Source organism: Calidris pugnax, unplaced genomic scaffold, assembly GCF_001431845.1.
Source record: "Calidris pugnax isolate Ruff unplaced genomic scaffold, ASM143184v1 scaffold219, whole genome shotgun sequence".
Taxonomy (NCBI): Eukaryota; Metazoa; Chordata; class Aves; order Charadriiformes; family Scolopacidae; genus Calidris; species Calidris pugnax.
In genome coordinates, this window is record NW_015094507.1 from 2,208,257 (window position 1) to 2,236,201 (window position 27,945).

The 27,945-nt window shown below is 46.0% G+C and overlaps 1 protein-coding gene across 1 annotated transcript; it reads right to left on the reverse strand.

Moving 5' to 3' along the window:
- Positions 1-361: 361 nt before the first annotated feature.
- On the reverse strand, positions 362-27,945 carry UGP2 (UDP-glucose pyrophosphorylase 2). The gene is made up of 10 exons (XM_014964629.1): positions 27,738-27,945; positions 21,749-21,876; positions 21,098-21,205; positions 7,699-7,884; positions 6,169-6,302; positions 4,850-5,147; positions 3,070-3,267; positions 2,630-2,872; positions 2,302-2,406; positions 362-1,465 (listed from the first exon to the last, which is right to left on the reverse strand). The coding sequence occupies exons 1-10, from the start codon at positions 27,754-27,756 to the stop codon at positions 1,358-1,360; spliced, it is 1,527 nt and encodes a 508-aa protein (XP_014820115.1). The 5' UTR covers positions 27,757-27,945; the 3' UTR covers positions 362-1,357.

The following is a 27,945-nucleotide window of genomic DNA, read 5'->3' on the forward strand; positions in this document are numbered from 1 at the left end:
GACCTGCGGGATGGAGCTGTGGAACCACCCCCGGGAGCAGTGAGGAGGTGACAAGGGGCTGCTGGTGGCATCAGGAAGGCAGGTGGGGGGCTGGTAAGGACAAGGACAACGACCACGCATGGACCGAGACAGAGGAGGCCACAGAAAACAAGGGCAGGAAGAATTTTAAAGTTTTTAGGCTCCTTCTCAAAGGTTGCACCGTTAAAGAAGGTGCAACTGAAATGAATTAATCAAAGAGGTGTTGTTTTTTTTTAAATACTGCCTTTTAAGACCTTTTTGCCATCCCTTTTATAGGGGAGGGTGGGCCTGGGGTTTCCTTCAGCGTCACAAAGGGTCCAAAAATAAAGCTCTACCATCACAGTTGTTTTTAAAGACCAACTTCTTTTAATGATACATACCAGTGTTATACTAAGCTTATAAAATAAAGTCATCTGCATGTAAATACAAGAGAAACATTAAGAAGTCAAGAGCGATGGGGAACAGGGGGTTTCCATTCCTGTACAAATTTAGAAATGACTCAAGAGAAGATAAATTAACATACATGGCTGTGACAATATGGACGTGGGTGTAGTCAACATGATCCATTTATTGGAGAAAAAAAAAAAAAAAAAAAAGAGGGCAGATGAAGGATTAAGATACTACCAGGAGATCCAGTCTTCAATGGGATGTGAAAAAGCAAACACCACACGTGGATACTGAGGCATTTTTTTCTCAAGTATTAGATTTCTTTGGGCGAGTTTGGAAGAGCAGCGGGTTCCTGTTCCCCCAAGACAGAGCTGGAGGTGGGACACCTCAGCCTAGGGGTGGGGTGGGGTGGGACATCCCACTGCAGGTTTGGGAGGGGTGGGAAGGGGAGGCAGAGGGCTGGAGCCTGGGAGAGTCGTGAGCATGTGGGATAGAGGGGGTTTAACAGCCCGTTGTGCGGTGGTGGAACTTTGGGTTTTTTTCAACGGTGCCTTCATGAAAAGCCACCCGAGTGGCCGCCGGCGGTGTCCCTCCCGTTCTGCTGCCCAGCTTGGGGTCTGCAGGTACGAGCCGTTCCAAACTACCGGAACGCCAGAGGCGAGCTCTCCACCTCTCAGCAAAGGAGATCTGTCCCTCTGACCTCGAGAGGGACAGTATTGCACTTCAAGGTTGTATGAACTGAGTTACGGAATCTCTTTAAGGACTGAAGCGTTACTTACGCACATCCATTGGCGTTACGTGTTGTCTGCTTAAAAAGATAAGCCAGAGAAATTAATTTTAAATTAATACTGCAGGGTACTGTGAAGGTGACGAAGCATAGGCCCTCTGTGTACTTAGGATTCTAACGCTTAAAAGGTTCTTCCTCCGGCCCGAGGCCGCCCCCGGCGCCAGCTCAGTGGTCCAGGATGCGCAGGTTGCCAGACACGATTTTGTTCTCTAGTAGCGCCCCCGCCGGGATGTCGATCCTGTCCCCGTGGTTGGCGATGATGATCACCGTTCCCTGCAGGCACACAAAAGGTAAAAAAAGAAGCTTTTTAGAAACCCTAGACTTGGCCCAAGCGGTGGCTGGAGGAGCAGTAACGCGGCCCCAGTCTGGATGCCTGCAGTTGTTCTGCTTCTCCAGAGACTTTGGTTTCCCCACCCCAACCTCCAACCCCCAGGAGAAGTTTTAAAGCAGCAATATTGGAAATAACTGTCAGTACCAGGCTACAAGATACCAGGGACTCTGCGGGGAATGGCCAGGCCCCAGGGAAGCATTTGAGAGAGAAAGCAACTTGCTCAGCTTCATCAGATGAGCTGAGATGTGGGGAAGAACTTGTTTGGTGTGAGGGTGGGGAGAGCCTGGCCCAGGTTGCCCCGAGAAGCTGTGGCTGCCCCATCCCTGGAGGGGTTCAAGGCCGGGTTGGAGGGGGCTTGGAGCAACCTGGTCTGGTGGGAGGTGTCCCTGCCCAGGGCAGGGGGGTTGGAACTTGGTGATCTTTAAGGTCCCTTCCAACTCTGATCATTCTGTGATTCTGTGAACATTTCCTAATAAATTGAGAAGCCCAATTGATGGGAAGGGAACTGTGGCTGCAAGGCCAGCCTGGGACGGCTCGCAGAGCAGAAGGACAAAGGTGTACACGCTGTTTTGAACACAGAATCATGGAGTAGGTGGTGCTTCCAGGTTTAAAGATGAACATCAGCCCTCAGTGGGACTACACTGAGAAGCGGCTCTAGCAGCAACACCTTGCCCTCCCCCATCAGGGTCAGTCTCAGCCTCTGCAAGCCTTGGGCCAGTGACTGAACTCCCTCCTGGCAGGAGCAGTGACCACGGAGCAGCCCAATGACACAACTCACCTTTAATGAAACGTTCTTCCCAAATGTAACATCGCCGGAAACCGTGAGATGATCCAGCTCCAGCATGTCTGGAATACTTTCAAACCTCCGCAGGTAATCTTGAACCTGGCGGAGAGAGGAGAGGAGAGGAGAAGAGACAGTTTAAAAAGCCATTTGTGGCTTGTAGTTTGTGTTCTAACAGCCCAAGGGTTCTTTAGAAAAAGCAAAAGGGAACGCCCAGACGGGCAACGGGAGATAAACCTCACTTTTAACTGATTTATTGCTGTGGACTGAGTTTTGATTCAAAGAGAGATTAAAAAAAAAACGAAGCAGAATTACATGCGTTTACCTTTGTGAAAGAACTTCCCAGTTTGACAAGAGGCACTGTTGGAAATTCCCGCTTCTCGCTCATGGTTAGAGACCCAGCATTAAGGCTGTACAAATTCGACATCACCAGCAGGAGGTCTGACGTGGTCTTAACGGGCAGGAAACGGCTGCGAGGGACGTTTATCCCCAGAGAGTTCTCAAAACTCTTGATGGCGGCCCCAACGGCCGTCTCCAGCTGGATAACATTCAAGCCTCCATCCAACGTCTGGAAGAGAAAACCAGAGTAAACTCAAACCAGCAGGAAGCACCACCAGGAACCAGAGAGGAGCCCTCGGTCCCAGCTTGGACTTTACCAACAAAGCAGCTCCTGGTGGGAGACAGCGCTCCCCGTTCAGCTGCCCAGAAACAAACCCCTTCTTCTGAGCTCGTTTCCTCTCAAAACCTTCCCGGCCAATTATTTACCTTTGGGTTAACGATGATCTCCATGTCAATAGCGTTTTTCTCTTGCAGCCTTTTGATGGCGGACAGAGCGATCCACAGGTTGTTGGTGTTGAAGATTTTGAATTTGGACACGGACTTGAACTCATCCACATGCGCTTTCGGGACCTGAGCGATCTCCACCAGCCTCAGCTTGTTCTCGTACTGCGTGAGCGTGCCACCCTGCCCGGGGCAGAGAAGAAGATTTAAGTCCCCGTTCGTGAGACCTTCCCCCCTCACCCCAAAGAGACACACCGTTTTGTTGGCATTTAAAGAAGAACCTCAGTGAAAACAGGTTACTACCAAGTTACTAGTTATAGAGTACGTTTACAGCACAGTCAGAACCATCAAACAATCATGTTTCAGCACTCAGAGACAGTTAATTCTTCTCACAAAAGTTGCTGAGAAGCTTTCACGAGTGCTGCCATTGTCAAAAGTCACCTCCAGCAGCGCTTACACTAGATTACAGAGAAAAATATCTAAATTACATCTAGTAGTTGTGTGTTCGTGGCACCTGCTGGAGAAACAAGCGGTCCTTCAGTAACCCGGACTGGATTCTCACAGAGCATCTCTGTGGCTTTTCAGGACTAAAAGTCAGAGCTTTCTTAACATCTAATGAATCCAGAGAAACCCACGTTTCCTCCCCATCCTCCTATTGCAAAGCATAGAGGCAAAGTCCAGGTAGGTGACAAATTGCTGCAGGTGAGAAGTATTTGACGTGTCCCACAACCATCTGACAAGTTGTCAGACCTGGACTTTGTACCAAAAAACAAGAAAAAAAAAAAAAGGGCAGGAGCAGGCTGGCAGCCACACCAGGCCCAGTTGTGCAATGCACACCTTGACACTACTGTCCCCAGACTTCTCTCCCTCCCGCCCCGGTGACAGTTTGGAGAAGGGAAGGAGGCTGTGACTCCCACCCTGTGTTGAGTAACGGGGCGAGCCCAGGCTGTCCTCCTCTGCCGCTGCCCAGAACCTACAGACAATTTGTTCCGTGAATTCAAACTTCATAAACTTCATAAAGAGAGGTGATTCTGCCACTTTACTCTGCTCTGGTGAGACCTCACCTGGAGTATTGTGTGCAGGTCTGGAGCCCTCAATATAAGAAGGACATGGACCTGATGGAGAGGGTCCAGAGGAGGGCCACAAGGATGATCAGGGGGATGGAGCACCTCTGCTACGAGGACAGGCTGAGGGAGCTGGGGTTGTTCAGCCTGGAGAAGAGGAGGCTCCGGGGAGACCTAATAGCAGCCTTCCAGTACCTGAAGGGGGCTACAGGAGAGATGGGGAGAACCTGTTTAGAAAGGCCTGTAGTGATAGGACGAGGGGCAATGGCTTCAAGCTGGAGGGGAACAGATTGAGACTGGAGATTAGGAGAGGGTTCTTCACTGTGAGGGTGGTGGAGCACTGGAACAGGTTGCCCAGGGAGGTGGTTGAGGCCCCATCCCTGGAGATATTCAAGGTGAGGCTCAATTAAGCCCTGGGCAACCTGGTCTAGTTGGGGGTGTCCCTGCTGACTGCGGGGAGGTTGGACTAGATGACCTTTGGAGGTCCCTTCCAACCTGGACAATTCTATGATTCTATGAACCTCGCTGAGTTTTGTGCCTCTCAAATTAGACAGCAGCCGACGTGTGAAACGGTGCCCAAAATAGCTGCAAGAAGATTTAACGCGTGGTCTGGATTCACGCGCGGGGAGGAGAGGGTGAGGTGTTCACCACCGACACGCCAGGCACTCGCAGGCGGACGTGCCCAACCCATCTCCCGTTACCTTCACATCCGCCCTGGTTTTGTTGGTGACTTCCATGACAAATTCACAGCGTTTGCCGTTGGGTGGGTTCATAAGGTGGTTAAGAATGTAAAGGTCCACGGTGGCACCCAAGTTATCGATATTGGATACAAAAATATATTCCTTCCCCTCTGCGATGAGGTTGTCCAGCAGACCGGAGTTGTAGAAGCTGGCATAGATGTCTCCATGGCCCGGGGGGTACCAGCACTCCGTGTTCTCTCCTGAGTAAGACACGTCCTTGGCTATGGGCAGCAGGGTTTCCTTGTTAATTCTGGGATACCTGGGAAGACAATGGGTTTCGTTAAGGTCTCACCGATGTTGGACCAGCATAAAGCAAAACACAACGCCACCGTAAAGGTGCAACCACGTGGGTTTTTTCATCCAGCTTTTGAAGCTCTGCTCTCTAGAGCAGTGTAGGGTATTGAAAGATCCACCCAAAAATGCTGAGTTCTTACTGAGAATTGTAGAATCACAGAATGGAAGGTTGGAATGGAACTTAAAGACCACCCAGTGCCACCCCCTGCCCTGGGCAGGGACACCTCCCACCAGAGCAGGTTGCTCCAAGCCCCCTCCAACCTGCCCTTGAACCCCTCCAGGGATGGGGCAGCCACAGCTTCTCGGGGCAACCTGGGCCAGGCTCTCACCACCCTCACACCAAACAAGTTCTTCCCCACATCTCAGCTCCATCTCCCCTCTTTCAGCTCCATTTCCCCTCTTCCCCCTCCTCCTAGGGCTCCCCTCCCTCATCCAGAGTCCCTCCCCATCTCTCCTGGAGCCCCTTGAGGGACTGGAAGGAGCTCCAAGGTCTCCCCAAAACCTTCTCTTCTCCAGGCTGAACCCCCCCCAACTCTCTCAAGTGACAGACGGCAGTCTCTCATTCAAGGACTGAAAGCCACAGTTCTCAGACTTGCACTGTAAAACAGCTTTCCTCTGCCAGGCAGGTTCAGAGGACGCCAAGCACGGCTCTGACATCACCAGCCACGTCAGAGTTTGTTCTTGGTAAGGACGTTCTCCCTCCCTCAAGCAAATTCTGGAATCCAGCACACCATTATTCAGACATTTCTTAGAAACTGTCCTCCTTCTCCCCCCCCTCCCTAATGTTAACTGGATGTTAATGAAGCCTTTGACTGTGCTTAACACCCTGATGTTTCAGTCTTTCAAAAAGACCCAAAGGAAGAGACTGAACGTGGGCACAGAAGACACTGTTGCCACCTCAGCACCTCAAACCATCTGGAACATGGAGAAACGCAGGCGAGTTTTTCCCTTCACCCCAAGCAGAGAAGTTTGGGGTTTTTTGATACCTGCTTTGATTAAAAGTATATATCTTCACACGGCTGTGACTGTATTTCTGCAGGATTTTCTTAGTGTCGTCATCGGTGTTGAAGGAATTCATGAGAACCAGAGGAACGTCAGTGTTGTAGGATTTGTTTAAATGCTGAGATGGGAAAAAAAAATGGTACATTCAGCATGTGTTATTAGCTTTAACTCCTAAGTTTTGGATAAGATTTGGGTAGAAAGAAATTGGATAAACTGTCTGGAAATAATAAATGCGTGAGGTGAGAGATGCGCTTATGGTGACAGGAAGAATAATAAATCATGTAAAGGAAAGCAAATCCTTGTAAGTAGTAAAGATAAGGCCCACATTAATTATTGTAGAATTTATCTTTGTTTTTAAATCTGCATCAAGATTTGAAATTTGAAAAGCACAACAGCACAAAATGACTATTTCAAATTTTAGGCTACTGTTGCTTCCAAAAGGCATGTTTGTCCTCAAATTATTCAAGTCTGTCAGGGTGAAGTTTCAGAATCTTCTCTGCAGAGGAAGCACTCCGGGAGCCTCCCGGGCAGGCTGTGAGACAGACAACAGCATCAAGGGTACAGAGTGGATGAAGTGTCACCATGAGAATGATTTGGGAATCTATGGACCAGAGCTGAAATACACAGGAGCATTTCCATGTGCACATCACAGCAAAGGCAAAAAACCAGAAAACCTGACAGCGTTCCACCAAAAACAAAGAGCGTGCAAAAAAATTGATACTTAAGGTTGAGTTTTAAGCTTTGTGCATCAGATTGTCCTCGTCCACTGGGGAGCGTTTGGGATCATTAACCCCTGGTGTTGGAGACTCTTTGGAGAAAGCTCCCACAACGCCCCCGGATGAGGAGAGCATTAGTTGGGTATAAATTTTAAGTCTGCTCTAGAGCTGACGTGCACAAGAAGAGTCACCCCGAGCAAACACCACGGAGGCAAAAATTGTCAGAACTCCAGAAACTATGGAACAGGCACACCCAATGTCCTCCTCTAATGACCTTCTCCAATTATCTGCTGCAAGAGGAATATTCTGCCTTAAAAACATAAAGCTGAAATGTCCTCTCTCGGCGCCAGCAGCTGTTATTTTCTGTTACTTTTCTTTCCTCAGAGGAAAATGCCAGCGATCGTGTCCAGCATGAAAGTTTTAATTCAACAAGGAAGTCAGAGCTGCTGTGAAGAGTTTTGTTCTTAAAAAAAATAAAAAGCTTGAAAAAGCTAAACTTCAAACTTGCACCTGGAGGAGAGGGACCCAAGCCAGGAGTTAGCCAGCCAGGCCAGCTCCACGATTTGATTGCTGGAGTTCCTGGACACGATCCCTACGGTCTGAAGGACACTTGGTCCCTAACAGCTGTGGAGCAGACAGAGCTCCATCACTTTCCTGCCTGTCCCTTCCACTAGCCCTTATCTCCCTCGTTCTTTTGGGAAGCCTCCCCTGGGATCTCTTTTAACGAGGTCTTACAGGAGAAGCTCAGCGTGTCTTGCTTCCTCCAAAGCAGGAAGAAAAGCCCATCAGAAGGTTTACCTCAATCTGCTGAACTGTCAGATCCAAGAAGGTGTTCTCGTTCCGCACCCCAATAAGGCTTTTGGGGCCTTTACAGCCCATGCTTGTGCCCAAGCCACCATTGAGCTTCACCACCACCAGCTTGTTCAAGACAGAAGCGATGTTATCGGGCAGCCCCCGGGCCTTTATCTTCTCATAGGGCTGGATCTGTGAAAACAAACAAACGAAGCAAACGGTCAGATATTTGGAAGGAAATGGCTTTCTTCTAAAAACCTTCACAACTTAAACTTCAGCAATAATACAATAATACCCCCCATTTATTTATATGATTTCTCACACTTAAGAATATTTGCAAAACGAGGCTACTATAATTTGATTTCTTATGATACAAATAACCTGGTTTGGCTTCCTCCAGCTGAAGAGATGTCCCTGCCTGCTCCTCCAGGTAGGAGGAACTGACCAGAGGATGAAGAGGGGTGAGGAAGAAGCCAGGCCAGTTGTGCCACCTCCCACAGCCCTCCTCGTGTCCTGCAGAAGGAGAGCGGGTCACCTTGAGCAAGCCACCCAGCAGATTTTTTTGGGGTTTTTTTGATACTTTGCTCTAATGTTGTCAGAGGCAACGTTCTTGGCAAAAGGTTGGTTCTTTGACTCAGTCTCCAACAATTTCCAACTACGAGTTTGATGGAATAATTCAGCTCTCTCGATAGCAGGCCACAAAGTGGAAGAGAGATCCTAGTTCTTATCCTGCTATTTGCAGGAAGGGTTCATCCAGCTCACATTGCACCTTGCAGAAAGTCTTCTGCCTTGCTGGCAGCTGAGCCCTGCGGGTTTAAAACCAGAGCATGGGCTACATTCTCTGGAGAAGAGAAGGTTCCAGAGAGACCTTAGAGCCCCTTCCAGTCCCTCAAGGGGCTCCAGGAAAGCTGGGGAGGGACTCTGGATGAGGGAGGGGAGCCACAGGACAACGGGGAAGGGTTTGACCCTGAAAGAGGGGAGATGGAGCTGAGATGTGGCGAAGAACTTGTTTGGTGTGAGGGTGGTGAGAGCCTGGTCCAGGTTGCCCCAAGAAGCTGTGGCTGCCCCATCCCTGGAGGGGTTCAAGGGCAGGTTGGAGGGGGCTTGGAGCAACCTGCTCTGGTGGGAGGTGTCCCAGCCCAGGGCAGGGGGAGGGAACTGGATGGTCTTCAAGGTCTCTTCCAACCCGAACCATTCTACAATTTGGGGATAGGGATGGAGAGCAAGATGGGGCTGGTCATGACAGTGTGCCTGGCGTTGGGCACCACTCCTCTCCTCATCCAGTGCAGCTAAATCACAGAAACAGAGGCAACGATAAGGATCTTGCCAAAACTGTTTAGAGCAAAATCAATACAATTAATCCTTTAGGCTGCCCTTCTCCAGACTTTCTTGGGAAGAAAAGCCCTGGTGTTTCAGTGCTGTGTGCATTCTAGCAGCAAGAAAAGGATTCCAGTTCTGGTAAGGGGTGTGTAAGATCCCCAGCTGATTTCCAGAAACACATACAGAGTAGTTTTCAGAACTGTGTTTGCTCTGGGCAAGTCGGGCTGGGGTTCAAATGGAAATTTGCATTGTACCGGAACAGGAGTCACATTTCTCATTCAGATGGGGGCGGGTAGAGAGGAGAGTTTGCGCAATTCCAGAGGGGCCATGGGCAGCAGAGCAGATCCCTCACATGAAGGAAATTCTGCCTTACGCAGGATCTGGAACGCTCACGGTATATATTTAAAGACAAGTTCGCTCCACAAGTTACTGCATAATGATTAACTACACTCTCTAACAGTGGAAATTGGCCCAGGAGGAACATCACGATGAAACTGCTTTAACTCATTCCAGTTAGAAAAATTTCCCACTGCTTAAGGTGTGTACTCCAAAAAAACTGATGAATTTAACTTGAAAGCCCTGCTTTCTCACTAAAATATTTTTAACTAATATGAAGACATTAAATATAAGAATAGCACCAGGTTGATTCCTTGCTTGAAACACTCTAGCTGTTGAACATTAAAAATACACATCGATGTTGACTTCTGGTTCAGTGGGCAGTGTTATTGGGGAACAAGACAGAATTCAAGAGTTTTGTGATACGTACCCATCAAAGCAACTAGAATTATGAGGTTTGACAAGCAAGCCCAGCAATTAATTTTTTTTAATGCCATTTTTTAAAATGCCAGGAACTTTGCTGTTTGTTTCTAGCAGGTGCTGAGGCTACAGGTACCCCCAGACTGTGCTGATCCCGGGAGAAGAGGTAACACCCAGCCTCCCTCGTGACTCTGTACTAAGATTTAACCAACACGTTAAAGCTAGGAATGTTTCCATCTACATGCTCTTAACCAAATTCTTGCATTCCTCCCCACCAAGGAAGTTCAGCCTTAACTCTCCTTCTCCAGGTTTCAAAAGCAGCAGAAGTTCCCTGCGTCACAAACCCCAAGCCAGCATTTGCAGGCAAAGAGCTCCAGGAGTTACGCACAGACTATCCTAAGTCTAAAGTTATCGTCGCATTCAAGATAAATAAATACAATTTCGCTTGTAAGAATGAATGAAAAGGGAAATCTTTTGTGTTTAAGCTGCCACTTTCTGGCTAAGTCACAGCTGCAGATGTGCTGGTTAAACAGTTTTCCTTTCCCTATTTTAGCAGGCTGGAAGGTAACCGTGGAGTTACCGTGGCCCAGGCAGCAAGCAGTGACACCAGTGGGGTAGTAAGTTCTCCTTTGAGAAAGGAATGAACTGATGAAACAGAGCAGGTGATGTTGGCCTGGTGCTCCCCATCTCTCCCGCGGAGAAGAACACACGCCATAGAAACAACAAGCACACAGATTTGTCAGTAAAATCTGCGCGTATCAATAAAGGATAAGAGTGGAAATTTTGCCAGTCGAGGCTTTAACTTGAACACTAACCTTCAGACAAGCAGCAGTTTGATCCCTGGAAACTTAGCTATGTCACTACAATCAGATTCACGCATCCAAGAGAGTTTTCACACAAGGTTTCGGGGCGGGGGGGGTCCCAGTAGTTTGACAGTGTCTCCGTTTCCACTTTGTGTCGTTAAGGTCATGAAATAAAACACAACACTAAACACAATAACGCAGGACTCGGGTGACCCACCTACACAAGTGAACTAATCAAAACAACTGCTGAGGATTTCTGCTACCTGGAATTAAAAAAAACAGGCTCCTTCCTTGTTAACCAGCTGGTTAAAAAACAGCTCTCCAACAAGATGCCTTCATTAGAAAGGCTGACAGCTTTAAATGTGCGGCTTCGCTGATAACTTCGCAACTTGTTCTGAATAATTTATGCAAATAGCTATTACAGACCAGATACATTACTGAAAGGTATCTTCGCTGGACCGCTTTGCGCTGGATGCAATAAAGTGTCCCCACCCCAGGTTTCCCCTGCGAGGGTGTGACAGCATTTGTTTTAGGCAAAAAGGTTCTTTATCTGGCAGTATCAAGAAATTAAACAACCGTTCTAATCACAAACACATCTTCACAATTAGTCACACGGTGCTTAGAGATAAAGGGATGGTGCCATGTATGACTCCAAGAAACACAGACAGGGTACAAAATATCGTGATCAGAAGGGAAATACTCATCCATTTTTTGCCCGGATTTGTGGGTTACGATCTCTGACCAACTGCAGCCTCTTCCCACTCTCCCTTTTCGACCCCAAAACCCAGCGCAGCCTCCGGATGATGAATTCTTCTCAACTGCATCATTCAAAGATGACAGAAGGTGGAAATAAGTAAGGAAAGAGACAGCTGAGGTTGGTAAGAGAGCTAGAAATTAATGGAGTCCCTTAGGCAGAGGGGGAAAAAGACACTAAACCAGACCTGAAATAACAGGAAATAAATCAGTTTTCCAATAGACAACTCCACTACCAGGCTGGGGCAAGAAACTTCACAGAAGATCACAGCGATGCCCAGTAACATAAGTGTAAAACCAGTACCTCCTATCAAAACATTCCTCTCTGCGTTTTAAATTTAACAGCAGCATTTTGGAGGCATCTCCACAGTCCTACTTCAGCAAAGTTCTAAAAGATGCCTAACTCAGGATAAGCAAAACCCAAGAGCAGCCAAATGTGGCTCCAGAGCAGTTCGAGTCCAACTGAGCCCCAGGATAAAAGCCCCATCGGGGTGCAGCCCAAAAACACCTGGATCCAGCCCAACATGCAGGTCTGCCCTCACCACGAGGTCCTCCAGCAGCACCTGCCCTTAGGTCTCTCTAAGGTAAGGCTCTTAACAGATAATATTATTTTTTTGGGAGTTTATGCCTCTAAAGCTGGGAGCTCAGCATCCCAAGAGATCTACAAAATAAGTTTCTTTGGCTGTTCAGGCAGCAATCTGTTGTCGCGCATCTTTTAATGCAGAAGATTCATTCATAAAGCCTACACAGCCCACAAAAATATTTTAGAAATGTTTAACTACACTCAGACTTTTGGTAAATTAACAGCAACATCTGCACTTGTTACGTTACGTGGCGAAGATGTGAAACACCTTGAAACAAAACAGTAGCTGTTGATTTTCTTGGTTTTGAAGTGGCACGTTCTCAGTATCACAGATGCACAACACAGTGGCCTTGATGTTTCCTGCTGCCTGAAGAGGTGAAGAGGGAACAGAAGTGGGTCCATCCCCCGAATGGTTGTGATGTTTCTACAGGGCTTGTGCTCTCCTTCTGCCACACCAGGAGCAGTGGGAGGTGGACGACAGGAAAAGGCAGGTCAACAACAGCAGCTTAATAAGGAAGACATGCCATGAGGTGAGAACAGGACTCGGCCACCTGCCAGGTCTGAGGGACATATCTCTCCCTGCTCAGCACAGGAAGGACATGGACCTGTTGGAGCAGGGCCGGAGGAGGCCCCGGAGATGCTGGGAGGGCTGGAGCCCCTCTGCTGGGAGGGGGGGCTGAGAGAGTTGGGGGGGTTCAGCCTGGAGAAGAGAAGGCTCCGGGGAGACCTTGGAGCCCCTTCCAGTCCCTAAATAGGGTCCAGGAGAGATGGGGAGGGACTCTGGATCAGGGAAGGGAGCCCTAGGAGGAGGGGGAAGGGTTTTAAACTGGAAGAGGGGAGATTGAGATGAGATCTCAGGAAGAAATTTTTTACTCTGAGGGTGATGAGAGCCTGGCCCAGGTTGCCCCAAGAAGCTGTGGCTGCCCCATCCCTGGAGGGGTTCAAGGCCAGGTTGGAGGGGGCTTGGAGCAACCTGGTATGGTGGGAGGTGTCCCTGCCCAGGGCAGGGGGTGGAATGAGATGCTCTTCAAGGCCCCTTCCAACCTGAACCACTCTATGATTAGCAATGGCAGGAGCCTACATTTCTCTAGGCACTCTCAAATACTGTTCTTCCTCCTCCACAAGAGGAGTTTAATCTCTGTGGCCCCGAGCTGTGTTCACAACACCCAAAGGTTACTAAGCTACTAATACTTGTCACTTGCATCTATCCTGGTTCCCAACATAATTCTGCCACACGCATAAACAACTGTTGAAAGAACACCAGGATGAGGTGGTTACGAAGCTGGGGCAGCCGTAGCAACCTGGATAAACATCGTGTCAAAGCCATTTCCTAAATACTGGCATCTACCCATCTCAAACGGGTCCATTTCAGATGGCTCGCACAAGCACTTTATGTTACAGAGGAACACTACAGCCCTTCATCGGGAAACGTATGACTGGCAACAGTTATTCTCTCTTAAGACAGAGAAAGCTTTCAAGCCTGCAGAGTTGTTTTATTTATAACTTAGCTGAGTAGCTCATTTCTTCCAGGAAGTAAGATGCAGAGAACTAGGAGACTAATATTTAGCGGGGGGACAAAAAAAAAAAAAACAACAACCAACCAAACAAAAGAAACTGAACATGTATGTACAGGGCTTATCACAGACGCATATGCTGTGTTCACACACACACACAAACCTGCTCTTTGAACTAGAGTGGCTCTCTGGAAAATAATAAGAGATGACAGTAAATAAGGACTACAAAAGTCAGCCGCTTCGGGTATGAGGAAGTGGAAAACAGATTATACATACAGTATCTTTCCTTAGTTGGACAAAAAAAGCCAGATTATGAAGTCTGACCAAAGGGAAGCTTGCATTGTAATCTTCCCAACAAGCAAATAAAACCTTTATCACTCACGTAACTGTGCCTCAAGGGATTGCCAATCGGCTCCAGCTGACCTGAAAACATCACTAAACACTGGAGGCTGATGGACCTTGTCACCAATAAACCCAAAGTCCCAGCATGGCATTGCCCTCCGTAAAACAGACCCAACTGACCTAAGCAAAACCCCACACAAAGACAGCAGCAACAACAGCTCCAGCAATTAGTTATCAGCAAGCAGTTTTGCAACCAAAAAGGGGCGCACGCTAGACTGGTCTTGCTTCTGCAGTGCCTGAGCATCCCCAGATGTCTCTGCTCATGCCACACAGCACATCAGCACGACTGGAACACCACCTGCCGAAGGGAGGGCAGCAGCACCGCCTGCACCCATCAGAAAGTCATCTGTTAACACAGCATCCACTGAGCCTTCATACAATCACAGCACGGTTTGGGAGGGAAGGGGCCTTGAAGAGCATCTCCTTCCACCCCCTGCCCTGGGCAGGGACACCTCCCACCACACCAGGTTGCTCCAAGCCCCCTCCAACCTGCCCTTGAACCCCTCCAGGGATGGGGCAGCCACAGCTTCTTGGGGCAACCTGGGCCAGGCTCTCACCACCCTCACACCAAACAAGTTCTTCTCCATATCTCATGTCAATCTTTCAATTTAAAACCATTATCCCTTGTCCCATGGCTCCCCTCCCTGATCCAGAGTCCCTCCCCAGCTTTCCTGAAGCCCCTTGAGGGACTGGAAGGAGCTTTAAGGTATCCCTGGAGCCTTCTCTTCTCCAGGCTGAACCCCAACAACTCTTTCAGCCTGTCCCCACAGCAGAGGTCCCTCCCAGAGCATCTCCGTGGCCTCCTCTGGCCCTGCTCCAACAGGTCCATGTCCTTCTGATACTGGGGGCTTCTTTCTGTGTGAAGTCTTCAGCGCTCCCTAACAAGACCATGTGGCAAATAAGAAGGCTTCATCTGTTGGCACACATCACTGCCTCGGGCACTCCCAAGCAGGACGGCTGCCACACACGCCGATTGCCATGAGCCTTTTATTGAGGCTATTAGGAATTAAGCAGGTGTGAGGGAGAGAATCTGAAGGTCAGAGAGGGCAGTAACGCCTGGATCAAAGCCACAGCTTCAAGCTGAGCTGTAGCGACAGGTTCGCACATCAGATCTGCTCCTCTACTCGTTGACCAGAGAACAGGACAAGTCAAAGGAACCTTTAACAGACTTTCTTCATTTGAGATTCATTGCTAAGTGGAAGCTGTAGGAGGATGGAGAGAGGAAAGACACGAAGAACTGCACTATTCCAGTTCCAACTGGAAACCACACCACTTTCACCAGTCACACCAAGCTCTCACAAAGGGAATTTAGACCTTACAACAGCTACGGCCGTGCTAGAGAAGAATAACAGAGGCACATTCTAGAAGATTGAGGTAAAATGATTTCCATGCAGGAGAACTCAAAGTCCTTCGCATCTCATGCATTCCTTTCCTTCCTTTTACCCTTCCTTCCCATTAAAAAGAAGGCTACATACAAGAAAATCCTTTAGCAATCTTCTAGATACTACGCACGGGTCTTTGATACGAGCAGGTTTGCAGAATGTTAATATGCAAAAATCAAACAGAACTGGAGCTTTTTGATCTAGTGCAATCCCTCTCCTATTCCAAATGCATATCCGTTCAGGAATACCATCTGTTCCTAGTTAGTGCCTTCTATCCACAGCTCGTTTATTCTGCTGTATTTTCAAAAGGAAACACGCAGAATAAACGAGAGAGGCAGGACATGGATATACAGCATTTCAGGCTTGCAGGATGCATCTGAACAAACTGTAGAAGGTAAAAGATCCTGAAGGTTACCGGCACGGATTTATCAGAAAGGCAGGGACAGCTGATGCAGCACAAGGGCTCACAAACACAGGAACTGATGGCAGATATCCCATTCCAAGTGCGCGCTGAGAAGAATTAACACACACATACACACGTTCTCTCAGTTCTTACCTAAAGAGACTTTTGCCCAAACTACCAGGCACTTCTTCCCCCCCCCCCCCACTCTGTAACTATACTGATCCTTACGATCCCCCTACCTCCCAAAGTAACTGAAATTAGGGACTCAGGGGCCAGGGTAGCGACACGCTGTCAATATAGGAGTGCTCCCAACAGACCCCACACAGCACCACCATTTCACAGAGGACACATGCAGGAACTTCTTTCCAAAGTTCCTAGAACTTTTCAGGAACAGAAGTGTGCAAAAAAAAGCAGACTCTTGCTGTGTTTTGCCAGCAACAGAGATTGTATTCGGACTGGGCAGACACTCTGAAGTGCAACCATTCTTCTCATTAACAAAGAGATGGTAAACATCAATTTTAATGCACTGAAGATACACCAGAAAGCTTAACAAACGATTCCCTACTAACAGGATCTACAGCAGTTTAGGCTTGGTGCTGGGCACAGCTGGGGAGAGAAATGTGACTACATCCTCCCTCCCTGCCATCACTTCCCCACCACTCTAAGGTCAACACCCCTCCCAAATGGACTTAAAATATTTAGGTCTGAGGTTTAGCTGGGTGAGATGTGAGTCACACCCACGATGTTCAGAAGCTGTCTGAAAAGCCAAAAAAAAAAAAAAAATTTCAGCTTTCACTTGTGATATAGCTCTCCAAAGAGAGGCATGTCTGCCGCTCAGTTCAGGGCCAGACTGCCTCAAAATGGTTTCCTTTTGCTACAGTGCCAACTACTCTTTCATGTCTTCGCTATCATGCCTGAAACTCGCTGATGCAGAAAGCTCCAGGTGAAATCCTGATGAAGTTAACGGTTCCATCCAGGCCCTCCATCAAGGATTTATGTTCATTGGATGTTGCCTCAGCTACAACACAAAATTCATAACTCAGCCTTGCTCAACATTTCAGTTTCTTTTGGCACAGGCATTGGAAATGACAACTTGGCAGTGAAGCCCTGGATTTTGAAGGGTCTTTAATTCAGAGAATAACAAACGTCAAGAACTCAAATTCAAGCAGGATCCTCAGAGCATCAGGACTGCTGGAAGGCAGCGCTACCGTCTAGCGGTTCCAGTCATGAGTAGGCACTAATATGCAGAACTACCTCATCACCTACGAGCGTAAGAAGAGCTCCACAGTAATCAAAACCAATCCTTGCTCTAAGGTTTTGCAGCAGCGGGCTTGACATTAAAGTGCTGATGGGGAAATACTTCAGGAACAAAACCAGGCAGGAATGACATGGCTTACAGATGCATGACTACAGCGTTACTCATTCGAGATGTCTCAAAACTGGGGTTGGGGATTCTTTTAAGATGACACATCGAGCTTCTTTTGGTTTTGCAGACAATGTGACAGAAGTGATTTTCAGGACAGTTTGCATGAGGCAACGTCGGGAGTTTAACTAACAGATTTCAGAAGCATACTCCTACTGCAAGGAGGTTTGGAAGAGTTTGCCAAAGGCAGACAAAATGAGCATCAGGGCTGTCATCATGGGTAGACTGGAAAGGAATACACCCCTATTAGTCAATATGTACTCACAGAACAACAAGGAAATATTTACTCAGCACCAGGGGACAGCTTTAGAAACAGCACCAAGTGAACCCTTAAAATACGTTTTGAGAGTTGAAGACTAGGAAGACATTTTGCTTGCGAGTAAAAGCACGACACTCTTTCTTTTACTTCATTGAAATGACAACTTGAACTGCAGACAAGAATCCGACCACTGGGGAAGCAAAACCTCTAACAGACAAGCTCCTTTCACACTCACGTTGCTTCGGATGCTCTCTCTACATCCTAGATGAGGTTTAGCATCGCTGTTCTGAGGTTAACTTGATGACTGCAGTTCCCTTGAAGGCCTCCCAGCAGGACTTTGTGATTGCTTCCAACTCAAACAAACAGATCGCTGCAACCTACATCAACAGGATTAAATTACACTGGCCATGTCCACATTCTTTACCTCGTCTCCTTGTTAACCAGCACTCTGACTAAGTGTACTTTCTTCTCTGAAGACTCTAACAGTAACGGGTCCTAACTATGCCAGCGGTCACTGTAAGCTTTTGGACAGAGGAAAGCAAAGCATCTGGAAGGAAAAAACAAGTCAAAGGTTTACCAGTATCGTGTGAAATGGGTTCAGTCTTCTGTTACCGTTGTCTTGGGCTCACAATTTGCTTGCCCATTGGTATGAGTTGTTACACTGAAAACATGGAAGTCAGAGATGAAATCTCCCATGGCAGAGAAAAACGGAGAACTTTTACAAGACAATCACACCTGTTTCAATTTACTGACAGGAGCCTTTACTTGTCAGTAGATGCTTCAGGAAAGAGTGAAAAAAAACTACATTCAAAGAACAAGTCCAATGGGTAACACATTAGATGACCCACAGAAGTCTGATCACAAACTCTGCTCCTCACAGCACAGTCCCATGGCGTTGAGCAAAAGCCTGAAACACCTTTCCCACCTAACCTGGAACTCAGAAGTACCTTACGTAAAATAAAAAAAAATAAAAGACAAATTAAAGGCAATTAACTACTCGTGAACGTTTTAAATACGTTACAAAAGAGAAACCACAACCAACTTCAGCACATTCTTTGAATGCTTTTGATTTCTTAATATATAAAAATATATATACACACATGTGTATGTCTGTATCTATATATAGACATACAGATACACATATATACCTAAACACATACGTTGAGCTCTACTGAGTATAGCTGAAAATTACACATGCCAGAATTCTCAGTGCTTTGGACCGATCGAGCAGCAAACCAACTCCCCCAAACAACCACAGGCAAATAAACCCACCCTGAGGAGAGCAGGTAGTTGCTTTCTAGGCCATGACACTTGTAGTGCAGGATTTTCAAAAGCAGCTGAGCACCCCACCACCACCTCCTAGAACAACAACGTCCAGACAGGTGATTATAAACCACCTCTAAGATTACCAGCCATTACCAACCAACTTTCCAAACGAGTCTGGTGTGCACCATTCTCTGTGCCCTTCTAACAAGACCAGGAGGAGAGAACACTGAGTTTTTATAGCTATGAAAAGAAAAAAAAAAAAAACTCAACTGGAGCTGAACAAAAGCACTCAGAAAATCTGCATATATTCACAGGTGAATACCTGTCCTCAAGAACTCAGTACTGTGGTCTTTATTCTGAAGCTCTTCTAAAATGATCACTCTTTACCCCTTTCTGTTGTCTGTTCTTACCTCTACTAGTTACACTGATAATTCTGGAATTAAATAAATTTTTATCTATTAATTCCACAACTCATACTCCCCCAGCAAAGAAGGTATGTTCCCTACACGACTGACATATTAAAAAGGTGGTGGAGGCAGGTTAATACAAGCAGAGTTTGAGGTTGGCAGAAAAATGGAACTCTTGTGGTCAGCAAAAAATGAAAAAAATACTTAAGGCAGGTAAGTTTGCTCTCAGTTTCTGCGAGCTCTCAATCCAATCAGAAAGTCTCCAATTCATATTATCCAAGGAATCCTAAAGCAAGAGATATTTATTATGAAGCGAAGGAGGGATGGAACGACATTTGTTTGCTGGTATTTTCCCCTGCTTTCTTCCACGACACTTATAAAGTATGATTATTTGATTTGGAGTTCATGCTAGGAAGCAAAACTTCCTCTAACACAATGCATGCATCTCACCTGAGCCAAAACAACACGATTTTGCAGGAGTCTTACTGGTTTGGGTTTGGTTTTTTGCCTTTTAAGTCAAAAGTTGCTACACAGCTAAGGGACACAGATGAGAATGAGCCAGTGGAGGCCATAACGAAGAAGAGAGATGCTCTTTCTAATCTTGTTCTGCTTTCTGCCCTCTGTGACCCTAAGTTAGATCTTTGTCTAACTTCTTTTTTTATTTAAGCAGCTTGCCTTGCCTAGGAATCTGCCATCAGTCTATTTCAGCCTCTCATCATAACCCTCCTGTTTGACACTTGCTCCCCATGTCCTACCCGGTAATTTTCAGTCCCTTACAGAACTTAAAGTTTTTTTTCCACTGAAGGTGTGCAAAACTTTAAAAATAGACAATAGCTCACCCCCACCACAAAGCAGCCCATTCAGTGGCATCAAATTGCCGTCACTTAATACCAGGCCTTATCTTGACACAGAGAGGAGTTTATTCCTTTCATTGTTGCAACTACCTTTTTACATATTTAAAAGACTTATGACTCCCCAGAGTCTCACCCCCTCTAGGCTAAAAGCAACCCCCTTTTCTTCAGCCATCCTTCTACGCCTCAGTACCTAGAACTGCAATTTCTCACTTCTTTAGTCAAGGTGGATTTTTCTCCCCAAAGCAACGCTTCATTCAGTGTTAGAGGACAGAGGAGAGACACATCACATGTTTTTGAAGTTAAAAGAAAACACTCAACCTTGGAAAAACCCTAGACTTCCTCTGAAACGGCATCATTCTTCAACGCTTTTAGAGAGCAGCACTGCATCTGTTCTGGAAGTAACTGGACAGCCTGCCTTTCAGCTGGAAACAGAGCCTCGATTGAATCGCCACAGAGAGGCTAAGAGAAACCACAAATGTGTGAGGACACAGAAGTCCTGCGCTGGGAAAAGCAAGAATTCCTAGCACAACTACACCGTTAGTTACGCAGGAGTCAAAAGACAGCCTAGGGCCACAGATGAATCAATAAAATTTAGTTAGGTTTAATGGGAAGTGTTTATTTCAGTCCTAAACAGCACTGAAAAAAATATTATAGTGCTTTTTCAGCAGCAGCTCAAGTGGCAGGTTATAAGTTATAACAACATAGCTGACATTAGAAAATTACACTCAAAAAAACCCCCACAGTCAACTACTTGTTTCAGATTCCTCGCTTTTACTGAGCTGCTGTAGATTACAGAAGTTGTTAAGTGAGCTATATAACCCAGCCCACTTGCCATATGTCCCTTTCAAATTATTCAGCGTGCTGGATTGCTGGAAAAGGTCTCATCTGAGAGGCACAACCTTCTTTCACGGGCAGGAAGTCAAGGGGAACAAGAAGGGTCCTACCTGCTTCCCCTCTACCACAGGTTACCATTTACTCCAGAGAAGGTACCAAACAGTAAGACAACGCCTGTCCCATCTTGTTCCCCTGCTCAAAGAACAGCCAACAAAATAACACCAAAGAACCTGACACATACATTAAAAGCAGGACCTGATGTTCAGGAACACATACAACCTACGTCAATAAATAACTAGTTTTCAGTCCGAACCCAAAGCATTGTCCTAGGTGATTTTACAGAACCACAGCAGTTGTTTCTATTCTATGGGCCACGACATTGTTTGCAACCGGTAGCAATCACCAGTTTTATGCTCCTTACAGACTGCTGCTTCATTGCAACTTACAGAATCTTCTGGAGGTCTCTGAATCTTCCCCCAGTCCACAGAAGGTCCCTTTTCTTGTAGGAATCTATGAAATAGCTTCTTAAATCCTTCCAGGTCCTTTTTAGTGTGCTACAAAGAAGAAATGCATTAGTTACTGTGGTATTTAATGCATACCTATTCAATCACAGAAGCATTTCTACAAACTTGAAGTGCAATCTATTCAAGAGTAATTTTATCAGCACTGAAGTAGAGACATGCTAAAATTTAAGTAAAAGGTACCAAAAGCTCATTTCAACTAAAATTAAAGGTACAAAACCAACTTGGATACCTAAAAGACAAGTCTTCAGTCAAAACTGTAACTATTGGATTTTAGCCCAATCTTTAGGATTACAGCTTTACCTTCCCTTTTTGTAATCCATTAAAGATTACATAGAACCTTTAATAACTAAAGATGATTAAACACTTACTTAATAACAACTCTGTCACCCAGTTTATATGGAACTCAAAGTCTCCTACTGACATTGTATCCAAGCTACTCTTCCACATAGGATTAGTGCATGTCCTAAAAACAAGGATCATGGTATTCTGTGATTTGTCTCCCTCTATAATTTGCTTCAATTTCCTGCACCTAATTTTGCATGCTTTGAGAGGCACCCACATCATGCCCCTTACCTCTAGCTCATTTGAAGGTGCAGTAGCAAGTATCTTGTCAAGTTCTACTTTCATGGAATACTCCAGCTCTTGCCGAATGACTTCCTGAAACTGTGAAGTGCCAGCTTGAGACATTGCTTTGCTGAAATCTTAAATAAAAATAAAAGCACGAGTTAGAAGAAAAAGAAGAAAAATAGCTTATTTAGACTACAAACAGCCTTCAATTTTCTTTTAAAAATTAATAAACTCATATAATCATTGTATTACCGTGCTAGTGCCCCAGGAATCTAAAGGTTTTACTGGAGAAGAGACCTTAAATTGGGGTCACACAACAACCACCCTTCTCTCAAAACTCAAAAAAAGTCTCAAAAGGCCAGTGGTCCATCTCAAGCAATGCCTGAAAATCCACAGTACACTTTTTTGCCAGCCAGCCAAAGAATTCACATCCTACTGCATCGACACACTTTAGCGAGTAAAAGTGTGAAACGGCTTTTCACTAAAAAAGTTCCCTTATCTGGAACATTGTGATTGAGGTTACCCTTCTGTTCACACAAGCAAACAAAAGCATATGCTTTAATTATTTATACAGTGCACTTTCACACGATCTTCATTTTGCTCCAGTAAATATTCCCTTACTTTATCTTGTGAGTATTTTCACACTACAGCACGCATTGCAGTTACTAAGCAACCTAGAAAATTAGTCTGTCTATCACTTCAGCATTTGTTTTGTTTTTGAAAGGGATAAGCTCCATAAAAGTGAAAAAGAGTAAATACACAAATGTTCTATACAGTGAAGTCCACATCGCAGAAAGAATTGGGAGATAACATGACTATTTTCCATCAGATCGCATTTGAAGCGAACGTGTTCTCAAAAGACATTCTGAGTATGTTCTCTAAAGACCTCAGTTAATTTAATTTCTGCCAAATTCCTTGAGGAGTCACTTCTCTGTAACACAGAGAGTGATATATTGCCAAATATAGCCGGATTTTAGAAACACCCCGAATACTAGTGCAAAAAGGGAGAGGAGAAAACTTTGCAAGAGATCAGAGCGGTACTGCCAGAAAATTTGTTAGAAGATGGACCTGTGTTTAAAGTTTACTTATTTACAACAAGCCTTAAAAGGCCATTCTATTGACAATGTCTAAGAAAGCCAGAGGCAGTTCATTTTAATACAGTTTTTTTTTGTTTCATTTTATTCTTTTAAGCAAAGTATTCCGCAGCCTCAGACTCAGTGACAGTATCTAATCCTTGCTTTGAAGCCCACAGAAGCCATTTTCCTGACTGCACTGTTTTGCAGGTAGGGGAGAAAGAAAAAAAAAAAAAAAAAAAAAAAAAAAAAAAGGGGCTGTGAGCAGTGGGAGGAAAAACAGGAAATGAGACCATGAATCAAATCTGGTCTTGGAGATGACAGTCAGGCTGGCTACAAATTCTGCAGCTCACTTGCTACTGACGGGACCCACACCGGTCAGATAAAAGTATATCAACATAAATAATCACGGAAAAAAAAAAAAAAAAAAAAAAAAAAAAAAAAAAGGACAGACAAGTGCTGCAGTGCACATACTGTGTGTCGTGCAACACAAGGGAAACACCAGCTCAAGATGAACAGTGCCACGTACAATAGGTCCTTTTTTTGTTTGTTTGTTTTTAAATCAAATGCTTCATTTAGTAGTAAAAACAGGTAAAAGCTGAAAGCCTGTTAGGCGTTATCTTTCCAGGTCAAATACGTAAAAACCCAGACGGTTCTTCACAAGAAGCATTTCCTCCTACAGGAAAACCAGGAGCTCTGTACCAGCTTAATACTTTCATCCTGAAAGGGCTACAAGGGCTGCCTCTTCCTTCCCACATTTTGGGTTGACGCGTACCCAAACCCTGCTTCAACTTCCAGAGAAACAACTGCCAGGGGATGCTTTCAGACATTTGTAATCCTCCCTCTGCAACATGTTGTAATACGGCAACAAGAGTGGCCATTTCTCACAGCTCATCAGCCCCTTACAACACACCGACCTCCCGATATGACGCAACGCATCTCAGAAGAAACTGTGAATTTCAAGCACTCAACAGAGCCCGTCACTCGTCCTGTTAAACACATTTCGGCCAGATAAGGCAGGGCCAGCCAGCAACTCTCCCAAGCTGCCATGCAAGTAGGAAAAGCTTGTTCGCTCGCATTAGCCAAAAGACTTGTATCTTACCAGGCAAAAGAATTTAGAGACTAAGTAACATCACGAACAAATCAAAAGGAAAAGGCGCCGTAGAAGTCAATGCATGGTGATGTCCTAGCTCGCTGGGGTTTTTTTTTATACTACTACAAATTCTCCACGACTTCACGAGCGAGCGCTAAATGCATTTGATCCCCAGAGTCCTCGCAGAGAAGCAAAGCAAACCTGGGTGGCTTTTTGTCCCCCCAAACACCACATGCCAGGCGGTGAGATGGGCCGTTTCCCACCCAAAACCAGACCACCAGAGCTACCAGTGCTGATGGCTGCACCCTTCACTGGCAACACAGAATATTTCGGCTTTACATTGATAATTTAACAACTTGCTCTCGTCCAGATTCAGCACGCCAGGGCACGGTTGCTTGGGAAGAGTATTATTAGTGCTATTAGTACTATTATTATTATTATTATTATTATTATTATTGGGAAAGAGAGAGGAGGGACATGGCAGAAGTCCATAAAAACATGGATTTGCCTGGCGAGGGAAAAGTATCTACTTTACATATGGAAGAATTTAAATACTGTAACTAAGCAGCAAAGAGAAAGAGCAACTCAAAGCTTTTCTGCTTTTAACATGCTGTTGCAAGGCAGGGGCTTCTAAGCATTTATCTGAAGAGATGCCCACCAGGATTTGGAGTGGATGGGGATCTCTGGGACTCTCTAAAGGCTCCCCAAAGACCGCAACAGCAGCATGGGCACAGCCCCTCCAAACAGAAATTAACTCAGCACCAGCTGGTCCTGTGTTGCTGCCACTCAGTTTTGGGGAAGAAGCTGGTATTTACGCTCTCCAGCCTACCACTAGCAGAAAGAGAACTGCCATCCTTCAACACAGGCTACTGTTAAATTTAACAGCCCAGGTGAAGGTTTAATTCCCCTTTCACCCCAGCAGCAGTTGGGATGTAGAAAGGCCAGTGCAACTGTGTATCTGAAAGCAGTTATTTCCTACAGGCAAGTCAAATTTCCGAAGGTTGTAATGAGAAGTTGTTGCTGCGCCTCTAAAAATCAGATAGGAGGCAGGGGTGTTGGGATAACTGCGGGAAGAGATTTCTAAAGGTGCACGCGGCCATAAACTCCCAAATAATTTTTAGCAAGAAATGCCTCTTCCAAGCTATTTCATAACCAGTGTCACAGATTTCAGCTTAAACCCACTTTTATGGGATCAATATGCTCGAACACTCATCTAAAGGAAGAAATGGGTGGGATAAGGTGGAAGATAAGGGTGGGATAAGTGGAAGAGTCCTGGGGGACCGGCCCACACGGGAAATTAGCACAAAGCACGACTAAATAGTTAAGGCTTCAGAAAATACTGGGCTTTGCAAAAATGACCACACAGGATATCTTATTTCAATGTCTTCAGTAGAAAGCGCTTCTCCAGTTAACAGAGAAATGAGAGCTCTTTAATCAAGTTTATGGCAGTGTCTGACACGTGGAGAGTTTCACCCAAGCCCTCCTGCCCCCACTGTTTTTTCTAGCACGCTTTTGTGCTCGGCTCTCACTGCTAACCTGCCCCCTGCCCTCGCAGCACGAGCTACAGCATATGGCAGAGAAGGGGCAGGTTTATGACACGGAACTTTATAACTGGCAGGCGAAAGAACAAAATACAACAAATCAGATCGAGCTAATAAAAAGGAGGTCTTCCTACACCACCAGAACCAAAATAAGGGACCAGTGTCCTCAGGGAAACTGCACAGGGACAGAAGTGACTCCTTACTGAGGGGTTTGCACGGATTTCCTTTCTGCCAGCCCTCCCTCTTATTCTACATTAAAAGTAGAGAACACATTAAGATTGATTAGTTTTGCTCATGAATTCACTCAGAGGAGAACTTCACTGCCTCAGCAGTCAGTATACAAGGACCCAGCACAGGAGGGAGTTGTGGGACAAGCCAAGCAAGAAGTCCCCTCTCTTACAAAAAAACTGGGAACCTTTCGGGCTGAGGGTTATGAATTGTAATTACTTTTGCAACCCCAAGTAACATACAACAAAGACGTACAGCAGAAAATTATTTAGGTCTCCTTGGAGCCAGACTGCTGTTACAAAGCCCCAAGGAGGGTGGGTCAGTAAGTTAAAACACGCGGCTGAACTTTAAATGCTCTATCCTTGAACTCTGTGCTGAGGGTAGAGCGCGAATGCCTTAACTTCCACCAACTCTGCTGAAAGTTCAAGGCAATTTTTATCCCTGACAAGGATAAAAATCTCTTTTAAATACCCACAGTACGATGCGCAACACTAAGAAATATGACTTCGTCTGATTTTTAGGACTGAACATACCTAGACTTTACAAACGTTTTTCTTTTCCTACTACTTGAGGCAAAATTTGTCAACCTCTGTTGGACTGAAGCATAGGTGAAGTGAAACTTATACACCCTCTCTCTCTCTCCTTAACGGGTGAGCACGTCAGCCTGAACTAACTCAGAAGTTTTTTAACCTAAGAAGCCATCCTTGCCAGCTGTGTGCACCAAGAGTTTAGGTATTACGGTCAGACACAGCTGGATTTCTCAGTCTAGCAGCTGATCCTCACGCTAAAAATATCACTTGACATTGGCAACATGCTTTAGTACTACTGGCATGATAAAAGAGCATTCAAACGGTGGATACTTTTTTTTTTAAAAAAAAAAAAAAAGCTTTTAGGATTGTCAAATCCTTGGTAATATTTTAAAACCCGGTTATGATCTCCACGTGGGTTTTTCCACCTTTCAGTTTCATAAAAAAATATCACTTGGCTGCAAGATGGCTACCTTCAGCAGTAGGCTGAGATAAGCCAATCCTGTTTAAAAAAAAAAATGAACAATTCAGAAGGTATTTTCATACTGTATTTCACAACAAGAAGGGGCCGATCCCGGTAACTTTCAGAGCGGCCGGTTGAGCGGCGTGGCCGTCACACTTTCTCTCCCACCACCCCTCCAGCTCCCTGCATTTCGCCCGGGCTCCACAGGACATTTGCAGACAGTTGATGCGTTCACACAGCAAGTGTGGCACGGTCCTGGGTGAGCAACAGCGATTTCCCAAAGCCCACGAAAGGCCCTCGCTCTCCTGCGATGTCCGAGTCCATACACCAAAAGACCTACTCGTATTCCTTCTACAAGCACTGGTTGTGAGAGGCCTGCATGGATTTATACGGAGGAGAACTACAGGCACAGATTTCGCTCCCAAAAAGCACACACGCACCACTAGGAATATCGCGAAGGAAGGAAAGAAAACTGCCACAGCAATGCAGCAAAGTAATTTTTCTTCCCAAACTGACCTCTTGTGGGCTGGTTCCCTGTTTCGCAACGAAGGGATCCGAAACTCAGACCACGTACACACACACACACGCTCACACATGCAGAGAGTAAAGGAGAGTGCCGGAGCCTATCAGGATCAAAAAACACCAACATACACTCAAGCCTGTGGAAAAATAAAAGTGGGGAGGCTCCACCTCAGGGCTGCTTCTCCCCCAACATTAACAGACCTCTCAGTGAAAGGGAGTGGGGGGGAAGATTTGCACTCGCAAGATCCCCCCGCGTACTCCAGATCAGCCGTGGGTAGAGCCCTGCCGCTACAACCACCCGGTGCCACCGGGCACCGGAGAGACGTGCATCCACCCAGGTAAGAGCAGGACCGGCAGAGGCCCCGCTGCCAAATAACAGAGGAAGCCTTAAGGCTGCTGGAAAGGAGGAAAAAAAAAAACAAAACAAAAACCAAAAAAACCCCAAAACAAATAAAAAACAACCAATCAAAAAAAAAAAAAAGACATCTACGCATATACAGCTGGAGAGTCGATAAAAAAATAATAAATTACAAACCGCGTCAGCTTACCTTTCGCAAAAGACGACATTTTCGCTCTTTAATAAAATAAACCACTTTACTCTAATAAAGACAGCCTGACTTATTTCGGCTGGTTTTACCCCCGGGCTGGGGAAGGAAGGAGGGCAGGCTGCCGCCGAGCGGCGGGGAGGGATGGAAGGGGAAAGAGAGAGAGACACAGAGAGAGAGAGAGGGAGAGGGAGAGGGGGAGAGAGAGAGA